The 13740-nt window shown below is 36.4% G+C and overlaps 1 protein-coding gene across 1 annotated transcript in view; it reads right to left on the reverse strand.

Annotated features, from left to right (window-relative positions):
- The window catches only part of LOC122808102, a 447249-nt gene that overhangs the window by 122384 nt on the left and 311125 nt on the right, over positions 1–13740 (reverse strand). The window contains exon 7 of the mRNA XM_044079073.1: positions 653–705. Within this exon, the coding sequence (XP_043935008.1) occupies positions 653–705 (53 nt within the window). The remainder of the gene's footprint in view (positions 1–652; positions 706–13740) is intronic.

Raw genomic sequence — 13740 nt, forward strand, 5'->3', positions numbered from 1 at the left:
ACCTCTCACACAGAACAAAAACACCAGGCCAAGCAGATTTCTTAAAACAGAAAACAAAATGGAGCAGGTATCAGTAAGCAGCTCTGTCAATCACAGACAAAAAATATAGGTTTCCTCACTCAGCAGGGAGTCATCAGCAGTGCTTCAGATATGCAAGCTTCAAATCTTTTCAGAAAAAAAAATACTTTCCAACTAATATGAATAAAATGTAAACATTAATTTTGCTACCACCCATTATGATATTTACAACAGAACATGGAATTTTTAATTCATTGTTTATTTGCTTGTTTATTTGTTTTAGCTGTTTGAGTTCAAATAATCATGTCCTGGAATCAAATCTTAGTTAAGCAGTATGGGATTTATACATTAGTCAGGTGCTATCGTCCAAATTTACACGAGTACCCTGCCATCCTTCTTCAATAATAATGCACGTCTTCTTCTACTTCTTAGTTCTCATCCAGTGGATTCATCCATCCTTGCATGCTTATGAGTCGCATCCATCTCCTTTACAACAGCAACAACTTAATTTGAATGCTGGATTGATTCATGCTTGAGAATAACTAGATACACTCTATCTCACAAATGTTGCTACAAACATACAAGTGGTCAGAACCTCTGTGTCATAATGGCTATGTGGCAACAGGCTACTCACATGTACTTTGTTGGTTTTCTCTGTCTGTGATGAAATAATCGCAATGGCTTGTTCTGGGAAAAAACAAAAAAAGGTTAAAATTATGTGGCATTCTGTATTATATGCATGTCCCAGTGTGAAACCACAAACTATACTGGAATAAAACGTCATTAGAGAGGAATATTAACATGGGCTAAATCTGAAGTAAATCTGAGACAACAGACTATATTGATACTAAAAGGCATACATGCAAAGGGCAGGTTATAAACAAAGAGCTGGAAGTGTAAACCTAAATCCACTCAACTACAGCAGATAAAGGTATGCACAATTAATGTAGGCCAGGCCTATAAGAACTGATAAGGGATGCAATGCATTTATGAATATATTAAACTTTCTGCATCACCAAATTTTATGGGATTACTATGTTTCAAAATTGTGCTAATCATAAAAGAGTCACAACTGGCTTAACTAAAGTATAACCAAAAAAAGAGATGTCATATATCAAGCAAAATAAAACTGTACAGACCTTTAAAAAAGAATGAATACATGGAAGCAAAAAAGTGTAAAAAAAATTATACAGTATGGCATATTTTATGATCAATCAGTAGGCACACTCAGCATATCTGTGTAAAATATGCATAGATACCTTACAGAAGATACATTTCCCCTCACCCGAAGGAGATCACAGAAGAGCAACTATAATAACTGAAATGGTATTTGTGCAACATTCCTATTGAACACAGTAATAGACATCCTTAATTTTTAGGAAAGTGTCGTTTTTATTATTCTGATACTTCTGATGTGATCCTGAAAATGCAAAGGAAATTAGGGGTTGGCACAACGTCCTGTTAAATATGTGTCTAAAGGCATACAAAAATAATATACTGAAATTGTATTTTTATTACATTTTAGCAAATTAATAAAAGAGTTGCACATTTTAGAAAATGTTTGAGTATGGGTTTTTAAAATAAAATGTAAGTCTATTATGTTAGGTAAGCAATAAGACCTGTATAAGACACGGGAGGCTTATATAGTCTATAATCCTCATAAATTAAAAATGATCAAATAATAGTAGGCTGTCGTACAAGTAATTTAGATGCAAGACAATTAGCTTCTGAAAACTACAGAAGCCATTCTCAGTATGGAAATATTATCACATCTTGTAATCACACTGGTAGTAGATATTTGAATGAGAGAGAGGTGAAATATACAAAGTTTCTACATAAAATAAGTAAATAATACATCATAGCCAAGGCCATTTCCAGCACAAGGCAACCTAGGCAGCTTCCAAGGGCCTAGAGTTTGTTGGGGGCCCCAGCTTGGCCTTAAAAAAATGATTACCCAGTCTGCTGCTCTGCTTTGCTCCTTTAAAAACAAATCATACAGTATAAGCCAGTATGGTCCAAATTAGCCACTCAATTGCTTTGCTGCTTTAAAAACAAGGCACACTGTGTCACCTGGCAATCTCCCAGAAGTACACAGGAGATTTGTTCAACTGATGACCTTCCACTGCAGATTTATAAACACACAGCTGATGTCTTTTACTGTGCCTGGTCACAGCAGAATTATTTAGATTGAAGGAGCAGCAGCAGCATGCTCATAGTGGTTATTCCACTACTGGTCAGCAGATGACCTTGCAGGAGATTTGCAAACTAATGGATGACTGCAACTCTGGAGTTTTGCTATCTACTCACAACCGAGACTGGATTAACAGCTGCTTACAGCAGAATAATTGAGACTGGACTAGAAATGAACTGAGAACGCTACTTAGAGAGTACAGCTTGCTGTGTGTGTGTGTGTGTGTGTGTGTGTGTGTGTGTGTGTGTGTGTGTGTGTGTGTGTGTGTGTGTGTGTGTGTGTGTGTGCGTGCATGTGTGAATATGTTGCACACCAGCCTAAGTGTATATCTGTTCCCAGCTTGGGCCTTGCACCATCCCACCTTCAGACCTACATTTACCTTGGATCTAGTAACACCTGCATTTATCTTGGATTTGTCAAGGCCTGCATTTGCCTTGGGATCTTGTACCAGCCCAGTCTTGGACCTGCATTTATCTTGGAGTGGAGAATACCTGCATATGCCTTGGGACCTTGCACCAGCCCAATCTCGGACCTCCATTTATCTTGGATCTGGTAAGACCTGCACTTACTTTGGGACCTTGCACCCTCTTGACCTAGGAACCTACATTTCCCTTGAATCTGGTAAGATGACAAGGCTAGCCATTACTGAGAGTTTCACACATAGTCAGTGAGGATAGTCATGGTTTCATAGTTCTAAGAAAACAACATCTCTTTTTATATCTGCTTGTTAATTATGTAAACCCACTTTAGGAAAAGCCAGGAGCTCCGTCTGGCTAAGCGACTTGCTCAGAGATGCACAGTGGGAAAACTCAAGTAAAAGACTCAAATCCTGCACCCATGACTAAAGGAAGTAGCTCATTAAAAGCCTTAATCTACTGCACTAGCTGCCAGACGTTCCTTAACTTCTTCATTTTCTGGTAAATCCCTGCTAAATCCCTGAAAATTACAATCAGTCAATAATACAAGTCATTAGAGTTCTGTAGTTCTTGTTATTAAAAATAAATGTTTATGCAAAACCTTCTGTTTTGCTAACTTAAGTAAGTGAATTCCAGCTTCCCAGTAGTTAAGGCTTTAAGGTATCAAACTGCTGCCTGTGGTCACAAATACAAAGTTTGAAGTCTTCCACCTCCACTTTTTTACTGTGTGACTCTGACCAAGTCAGTTCACCAGACAGAGCTCCTATGCTGCCCCTAAAAACGGACACTTGCAACCAGTGGGGTATCCCAAGCTGTTAGCAAATGCATTGCACATTTGTCCTTTAAATTCCTATGTCCCTCACACAGACGCTAAATAGTGCTTCACTATATGCTCTTTGGTTATGCATCCCAGCATGTCTTGTAGTTTTTTTTTTAATTTCTCCAAATCTTTTGGGTTTCTAACACCATGATGGGAATGGACCTCATTTCTAAGTCAAAGTATGATTAACATTCATGAAATTAGCATTGTTTCAATATTTGGTGTTGGCCAGAAGTGCTCTTCACAGCACCGGCAATGTGCCCAGTAATAACTCCTTCTGCAATTCGTACAGACTTGTATGTATTGGTAACATATCTAAATATGATTGTAGATTCTTTTTCATAAGACCCATTGCTCCTAGTACTGTCTTGGTATCTTTCTTCCACATTGCTCTTGCATTTGCCAGCAAATTCTGATATTTTATGACTTTGTGTCTCTCTGTATGTAAGACACTGTAGTCACTGGGTGAGGCTATTTAAATTATCAATGTTACTTTTGTCTTCTTTTCATGGACCACTATATCTGGTTTTCTAGCATCTGTCTTTTGAACTGTTGATGATCCCATGTGATGTAAACTTCATCATTTTCTATGATGCTTTGTGGCTCATGTTTCCAGTGTTTTTCAGCCATTTCAATACCATAGTGTCTGCACAATCCCCAGTGCAACAATCTTGTCACATTATTATGTTTTTCAGTAAACAGTCCTTCTGCCATTAGTATGTCACAACCAGCAATGAGTTGTGCAACTGTTTCCAATTTGGCCTTACAAATCCTACATTTGTCTGTTTCTCCCACATGTTCAATGGACTTTGTAAACCAACGTGTATGCAGCCCAATATCTTGTTCTGCCAATATTACCCTTTCAACTCTTGGTTTGAATTTCCCTGTCCTTAACCATTCTTGCATTCATTCTTGATCAACATGAGGTTCTTCCAGAAGTTTCTATACTTGCAACTATATTTATGCATTTTTCACATTTCTTGCCTTCTCATCTGGTCCTTCATAGGTTCATAGGTTCATAGGTTCATACTAGGCTATCTGCCCTGGGTCATTTATAAGCCTAGTCCGATTCTGTATGGCTTACGCCATCCCTTGATTTGAGTATACGTGCCCTTTTTAAGGTTTAGTTTACTGTGCCTCTGTCTAATAGTGACATAGGAGTAATCCCTGGGACAAACCTACGATCCCCCATCCACCTATCGAGATTCTTCTTGAAGAGATTCAGTGAGGTGCTCTGCCTCACATGAACTGGAATTCTATTCCAGAGCGAAGGGAGCCTCTGGGTTATGAACCTGTCCCTCCAGCAAGTTCTATTTATTTCTGTGCTGAGGTTCAAGTCCCTCAAGCATGTGGCTCTAAGGGATTTAGATTTACTGAGGTGGAGCATGTCCATTAATTCTGGATTTGACATAGCTTTGTATGTCAGGCATAGATCGCCTCGAAGTAGGCGGTATGCAACTGAGGAGAGCTGGAGTTTTTTTAACCGAGCAGCATATGGCATCTGTTTGAGACCCTTGATCCTCTTGGTGAGATACTTTTGGGGTCTTTCCAATTGCTGCAGGTGTCGGGTAAGGTACATCCCAAAAGGGGCATTGTATTCTATGATGGGCCTGATGAGGGATGAATAAAGGGGCATGATTACCTCTCTTGATCTAGATGTGAAACCCTTCGTGATGAGGTGGGCTATGTAGAAGGTCTTTCTAACCATTTTGGCAATGTGGTTTTCAAAGGAGAGATTGCTATCAACTTGGGTCTCCAGGTCCCTAATAACTTTCTCTGTACTTAATGGGTTACCGCCTATGTGGTAATTTGTGGGCACATTGTTTTTGCCAAAGGGTATGACTATACATTTTTTTGCATTTAGCTTTAAACCATGGTGCTGGCACCAGTTATCTGTCTCTGTGAGACCTTTTTGAAGGATGTTTGTGTCAGCTGGAGAGTTGATTATGGCACCCAGTTTGCAGTCGTCTGCGAACTTGGTGAGCCATAGTCCTCCCACGTTTGCCTGTACCTCGGAAAAGTATATACCGAACAAGAGTGGTCCCAGGACAGAACCCTGTGGGATGCCACTTGTGACCAGTTTTGAGTCTGACATGGCTCCAGCAACTCTTCACCTTATATTTTTCTTTTGTTTTTTGGCACATTCAGTTGCTGCCTGATTTTTATCTACTTCTGGTTTGATTTCCATTCCTGTTTGATGCCTGTTTAACACTGATATGCTTCTGCTAGATTAAGCATAGAAGTCATCTTAGATTTATTCTCCTCATGATTCAAAACTTTCACTGCATTTGGGTCTTGTGAGGTCAGCAGATATGTGTGCAGTCCCATGATTGCACATCTATACATGGAATCAATTTCAAGGAGGCCCATCTCTCCTTCGGAACGGGGAATATATAATCTTGGTATGAACTTGATTTTTATAAATCATTTGGTGAGCATGAAGCATCCTTCTTGTTTTCCTATCTAATCTATCCAACACGTTTTGGGGCCAGACAATCACTCCAAAACTGTAAGTTAGGACAGGAAGAGCAAATTAGTTTATAGCTTGGATTTTTGTTCCTAGATGTCAATGATGTTTTCAGGATTAATTTAAGTCTTCTAAAGTATTCCTTACTATGTTTTATTCACATACATTTATTCATGTTTTATTGTTGATCCTTCATTAGTTCCTAAATATTTATACATTCCTTCTTGATCAAGTTCTCTTATATCACATTTTTGTCCTAAACTGATGTTTTCCTGGTACTGCAGTTTTCCTGCTTTAAAGGTTGCTTTTGCACATTTATCAAGACCACATGGCATTCCAATATCATCTGAAAATGTTTGGACAACTTGCAGTTGTGCTTTCAGTTCTTTATCTGATGAGCTATACAGTTTCAAATCATCGACAAAGAGAAGATTAGAAGTCTTTACACTTTGTTGTTTTCTAGGAGCCAAATTATAGCCATGGCCTAAGCTGTCAAGTAGACAGCTTAATGGGTTAAGGGCACGTCAGAATAGCAGTGGTGACAGAGAGCACCCTGGAATACCCCCCTTTGAATTGTTATCCCTGGGATAATTATTTGTTCTTTATCATGGCTTAATTGCAAAGTAGTCTGCACTGTTTCATGGTCACTGTAATGTTGTCGATCAGTGTAGGATTTATCTTATACATTTTTAAGTTCTTTTATCCATGAATGTGGAATATTATCAAATGCTTTTTTTGTAATCAATCCATGCCATACTTAGAGTCTTCCCCTTTTTACAGTTCTCCACTATGACTTTATTTAACAACAAACGACCCTTTGTTCCATATGACTTTTCTTTATTGCCCTTTTGTTCTACTGCCATAATTGAGATTTCTTCTAAATGACTATAAACTCTGTCGGCATAAATTCCCATGTATAGTTTAGATGTCATCAGAAGGCAAGTTATTGGTCTATAATTTTTAGGGTAGCTTGCAGGTTCACTGTTAAGTAGGAGCATTGTTTCTCCTGTTGTTAGCCAAGTTGGTGTCTGTTTGGGGTGCACATATAAATAGTTGTTACTCATGGCTAAATCTTCATGCAAAGATGTTAATACTTTAAACCAAAAGTTAGGCACTGCATCTGGGCCTGGAGTTTTCCAGTTGGAGGCTTTTCTTAACTTTGTTTCAATCTGTCTGGCTGTTACTTCAACCCATTTCATATCCTGTACCTTTAAACTTCTTATTATTTCTTTTACTTCTTCTATCCATTTAGCATCTTTGTTATGTTCCACTGGATCTTCATAGATACTTCTCCAAAATGTATATATTTCTTCTTTTTTTGGCGGTCTTTCAATTCCTTTTACCTTGTTTCCCAATTCTCTATAAAACTTTTGGGTCATCTATAAATTGCTTTTTTTGTACTTTTCCTTTATATTTATCTGCATAGTTTTTCCACCTGGGCTGAGATTTTTAGTTTGTTATTTGTAATAGTACATGATAGATCCTGGTCTGTTCTAATACTCCACATTGCTTTTATCATGTCTATCTTTCTTAGTATTTTTGTTGATCTGTTCCCTCTTCTATATTCTTCTAACACTGACACTTCTTGTTTTAATTGCTTTATAGTTTTCTCTATTCGATACTTCCATGATGGTATTCAGTTTCTCCCCTTCCTTTCCCTTACTACCCTGTGTTCTTGTGGAAGATCTTTATCAGTTATTAATTTGCACAGTAATATATCCTGTTTACTTCTGTTATATCTTGTGGATCTCTATGGACAGTCCTAATTACTGTGTTCATTTGTTTTATCAAACTTCTGACTTTTTGGGTTTTATTGACCTTCTGCAGTCTGTCTCTTTCATTGATCTTAATATGTCTATCTATATCTATTAAATCAAGCAACTCTTCTTTTAGCTCATTTTCTTCTAAGCTGGGGGCAGATTTTTTGTTTTCCATTTCCTGCAGGCATTCTATAGAAAGTTCTATAGCATCTGCTTGCTGCACATTCTCTTCAGTTTCATCCTGTGCCACCCATTGTTCTGTCATATGGGAACTCACTGGCCTATCATTCCTCAACATTGACTGCATAAGATTTTCTAGTTTCCTATTCCTTCCCATGCTGTCTAGCTTCAAGTGAACATTTATACTGGTTTCCTGTGGAAGGATCCAAAATATCTTCATATGGCACCTGACCAATTGCTTCCTGTTCCACTGGTTTCCCCTTAATTTGAATATATTTGCAGCTTAATGGGTTGCCAGATGTTCTTTCAGTAAATATTAGTATCACAGGAACAGAAGTTTATTGTTTGTTTATTCTTCTTGGACTACAAAAGAAAACCCTGAACAAAGGACTAAAATTTAGCTACTTTTATGGCTGTAGCTGGATAACTTCTAAGTATATTGTAAAACAAGCTCTGAGCTAAACATAAATGAGAGTGATTAGAGACAGAAAAGAAACAGTTCTTTCACAGAAGGTATAGAAGATGGCAGTGACTCACACAAATCCCATTATATGGCATGGGAATTCATAGTTACTTTCTTATATCTGGCATGAGTCATACAAAGTATTATGGGAAAGAAAAAGGGTCTTGGAAGAACAAGATCACATTGATACATCATGCCCCATTGGTAGCATGTTGTGAAAACTAGGCAAAAAATTACAAATAAAGTACTTAGAGTGATTTTGAGGTGTTAAAATAGGTCAGGAAACAAAGATAGAATAAAAAAACAGTTTTTTTTTTTTTAGTTCAAGGGTGGTGTTTTCCTTTAAATAAGTCATTGTTTACATTCTCCCTTGCAATAGCATAAAGATGCTCATAAATCCTCTTCCTCAATTGCCTTTCTATTTTACCTATGTAAAAAATCCACATTTTGAGCATATTGCAATATAAATACTGCATTTAGTGTTACAATTCCCATTCTTCAACAAAATATCAAAGGGTATATTACATATGGAAATTCTGGATGCTTCCAAAATGTAGGAACATTGTTTACAAGACTCACACTTTGTGGTGCCTTTATAATTTAGTTGAATTCGAAGTTTTGAGCACTCAAAGAATAATTTAAGGTTTTTACCCATCTTAAACACACATTTTGGGGTTTCTCCCAGAATTTCAACCATATAAGGGTTTGTCCTAAAAATCACCCAATTCCTTCTCAAATGTCTTTAATTTCTTTTGAACTGTTACCAAAATGTACCACCATACTATTGATGAGATTTTTGTCAGTGCCTGTTTATTACTAGGAAGTGGGTGTACATATTAATGTTGCTTAGTAATGGTTTAAATCTCATCCCCCCCATCCCTGTACAATTTCTTCACTTATTTGAAGAATTAGTTCCAGTGGATAACCCCTCTCTAGAAATGTCTTTGTGATCTTACTCATTTCTAATATAAAATTGGAAAGGGTAGAACACATTCTAGCAGCTCGAGCTAACTGTCCTTTAAATATATTCTTTTTTGTGTGATGTGGGTGGTTACTCTGGTAATCTAAATAACTATTTCAGAAGGTGCCTTTTCTAAAAATCTTTGATGCAAAGGAATCATTACATTTATCTTTGTGTATGGTAACATCCAAATAATTAATACTGTCCGAGAAAGTACTGGTGAACCTGGAATATGGGGAAGCTTAATTCAAATGACATAAAAATTCTTGAATATGGTAGGATTTCTCCTTCCATAATATAAATATGTCATCCAAGTACTGAAAATAAGCTTCCCCTTTGTTTTTGAAAATTGTTTTAAGAACATGTTTTGCCTCCCAGGCATATAGAACCAGATTGGTATAGATGGGTGCACAACTTGCATATGGTAGGATATCTCCTTCCATAATATAAATATGTCATCCAAGTACTGAAAATAAGCTTCCCATTCATTTCAAAAATTGTTTTAAAAATATGTTTTACCTCCCAGATGTATAGAACCAGATTGGCGTAAATGGGTGCACAACTTGCACCCAGCACTACACCTTTGGTCTGTCTGAAGAACTCACCTTCAAAGGAAAGAAAAATATTTTCTAAACTAATTTATATAACCTCTGTAGCAAAATTAACCATCATGTTACTGAAACTGGTAAGGTCTCTAATAGCTTCAGAAAATAAATTTAGACCCTCCTTGTTGGGTACAGACGTAAATAAGTCCACAATGTCAATGATTGCAAAACAACATTTAGTACTGTACCATTCTTTTTTAATTTTGGAAAGAAAATCCCAGGAGTTCCTAAGGAAATATTTAACTGGCCTAATGGAGTTTTGAATAAGCCTGTCGATAAAGACACCCAGGGAATAAGTGGCGCTCTTGTGGGCTGCTACAATCACCCTGTATGGAGGTTGGAAAATGTATTTATGAACTTTAGGTATACCAAAGGTGGTAGGAACCACTGGGTCAGGACTGACATGAAAATTAAAGATTTATTCAGAAACAACCCCAGGAAAAGTGTTTTCCAAGAATAAATTAATTTCCTATTCGCAATGAATATCTCATTTCTTGAAACTTCTATATATTTCTCTGTGCCATGAAAAAATGTCTAACATTTGACCTATATAGTCAAGTTTATCTACCAAAGCTTCCATTATCCCCATACTATTAGCTCCATTCCTTTTGGAGAATTTGTACATATATATAGATTATGTAATAATGAAGCTGATTATGTAAGGGAAATGAAGAACACTATAAATATGTTTAAAAATAGAGGTTTTGATCAAGAAATGTTGGAAGACTGTTGGAAAAAATTCTTAAAATAATATATTTGTGACACTAGGGGAAAACAGTCAGGAGGAAATTCATGTGCAAAAAAGTGTTTGCACAAAGAAATGGCATGTATTTCACTACAATATATAGTAGTTTTAGCACTATACTTAAAAAAGTGTTGATTGGCTACTGGACATATATTGAGAATCTGAGTGACATGTTTGTGCAAAAATTGGGGGTCCCAGTGACATCTTACAGAAGAGAGAGAAATTTAAAAGACTTATTGGTTAAGTCAAAAATGACATTTCCTGTGCAGAGTATACAGAGAAGTTTAAAGACCTTGGGTACAAGTGCTTGTGGTAAATGTAAAGCATATAGTTTTATTCTTCAAAGCTTTAGACAGATTAATGGGCATATTTTTGAAGTGAAGGACAGTTTTTGCTGCCGTTCTGAGGGCATTGTAAATGCCCTCAGATTTCCATGCAAAAAATATTATATAGGTGGAAGCAAAAGATCTTTTAAGACCAGATTATTAGAACATGTTAGAGATATAGCCAGAAATAAAAAGGAAAGTGCTATAGTGTACCATTTTAATATGAGACATGCAGGTAATAGTAATGGCCTTAAAGGCACTGTTTTAGAACAAATTAAAGTATACAATGATGAAACTGACCATAAAAATAAATTATTGATAAAAGAATCAACTTATATTTTAAAATTTGATACTATGTCACTTAAAGGGTTGAAAAACGAAGTCAATTGGAGATGTTTTATTTAATTTTATAAATTAATTAAGTTGTGATGTGATTATAGTAAATTGTTTAATTATGTGATTGAAGCATGTATTTAGGCATATTGTGATTTGAGAATGTTATACTCCTTGAAGGTTTGCAAGATCCAAGATGTCAGAGCATTTGCTTTATTAAAATTTTGCTGTTGGAACACTAGCTGGTGGTTTTATTCGTGTTTTGGATTTTCAATTGTGTGGTGCTGCTAAGTTTATCTACCATAACTATCCCTCCACCCTTGTCTGACTTCAATATTCTTAAGCTACCATTAGTCCTTAAATCATTCATCAATTTCCACTCATCCTTTGTTAAGTTGGAATATTGTTTTTTATTAATTTTATGATTGTGTGTATTTCAGTACAACATATTTTTTCAGAAGCCGCAATCATAAGGTGGCTAGGGGGGTTAAACAAGCATTTTCTCTTAAACAATCCTTGATTGGGATCATTTTGGAAGTCATCTTCAGTTTGACTCCTGAACATTAATTGAAACTTCAATTTTCTGGTGAAAAGTTTAAGCTCAGATAACGCCTCTATTGGCCCAACTTTAAAGGAGGGAACACATTTAAAACCATTTTTAAAATTGAAAAATGGGTTTCATTAACAATGATATTAGTTCAGCTAAAAATGTTAAATCCTGGAAAAGATAACATTTTTCTTCAAAGGCTGTCACAATATCATTGTTAGAACTAAAACTGTCTATTCCACTAGCAATTGGTGTTAATTCCTGCCTTTGTTCTTCCAAGGTTGTCCCCTCCCTTTGTTCCTCACCTCCTTCAGGTTGTATGCCTGGAGTAAAAAATTATTTATTCTATTTTTGTTACCAGTTCTTTCTGATCTTCTTAATGGGGGGTAGTTTTCATCAAAAATTTGTATGGTATCCCTATCTCAGTCCCTTTCGTCATGATAACTTTTCCAATTATTAGTTGGGGAATCCCTATTATTTTCCTTAGGGTGATTCTGTTCCCTAAATTTTTCTATCATATGTGTTGTCCCCCTTGAGTTACTAAAATAAGCTTTAGGCAGGGGGTAGGCAAAATGTTGGGTGTATCCTTTTTCACCCCTTAACAGTTTCTTTTGTTTTTGTTCAAGATTAATTTTAGTTTGTTGCTCAGTTCTGTTAAAAATGTGATTGTATTTGTTTACATTAAGTTCAAAAAGTAAATTGTTTAAAATTTCTTGGTTCATTGGTTCAAAATCCCTAATACATTCAATAGTCTGTCTAAATTATGGTTATTTAACGTAATAATAAACTAAGCAAGCTTGAGACCATGTCGGTCAAACACTTCAAGCATTTCATTAATCTCACTGTTATCAGCACACAGCCTGTTAGGAAATTTATACAATCTCAAACCTCTAGGTGCGCGCTTACTTTTAAAACATTCATTTAAATACATATTATCGCATTGCAAGCTCCATACCTCTATTAACTTAATTTCCAGTTCTTGCAGTCCATCCTTAAATGTCTTTGGTGGTTTGTTGGTGAATGACCTCAGCCCGTTGAAAGAAAAAGAAATGTTTTACTTTTCCAATTGTCAAAGTAGTTATTGTAATTCTGATTAGTACTGCTATGACTGTTAAATCCTTGATTGTTTGGTTGCCATCTACCATCTTGTGAGGAAATAGTGGTGCTTGAAAAGTCCCCCTGGTTTATCACTACGTAATTGACATTGTCAGAAACCCTTCAAACACCCTGCACAGAGGATCCTGAGAGTTGTAGTTTCTCCAACTTAGTTTGAATATCTGAAACTCATTGGGACAACAATGCAACAAGCTGGGTTAGTTCACCTTAATTTTCTCAACCAGAAGCATCATAACAATAAGTGGGGGGGTTCTGGAGCAGCAACGCATAAATTATGCACAGAACACGGACCTTTGGAGCCCTCCATTAACCTAACAGATTAAGAACTGTAGGAATATAAAAAGGTACAACCAGTACATGTGCGAGCTCCAGCAATAGAACAGAAGGTGTAGCTGATTCCGCTGATCACAAAGTCACCAGAAAACAGAAAACTCAGCATAAAAGTAAAGCCAAAGACCAAAACCAGTAAACACTCATGAAGGCTTAATAAGCAGCTACCCACTCTGCAACCAGTGCTTGAAGTCTCAGATGTTCCAAAATAACTTCTCATTGAAGGTAGATAATACAAATCCATGATTTATTAAAGTATGTCAAGCGCATTCATTCCAATAGGTGTAGGGACTTCTTCAGAACAAGTTACTAAAAATACAGGAAGCTTAAATAGGCTTCTTAATCAGATTAGGTGCATTGGTGGCATTCAATTTTAACTGCCACTATAACTCCTGTTTCATCCTGCTAGGTATAGGGACTTCTTCAGAACAAGGTACTAAAATACAGGAAGTTTAAATAGGC

This window comes from Protopterus annectens, chromosome 8.part0, assembly GCF_019279795.1.
Source record: "Protopterus annectens isolate FY-2018-M chromosome 8.part0, PAN1.0, whole genome shotgun sequence".
Lineage (NCBI taxonomy): Eukaryota > Metazoa > Chordata > Ceratodontiformes > Protopteridae > Protopterus > Protopterus annectens.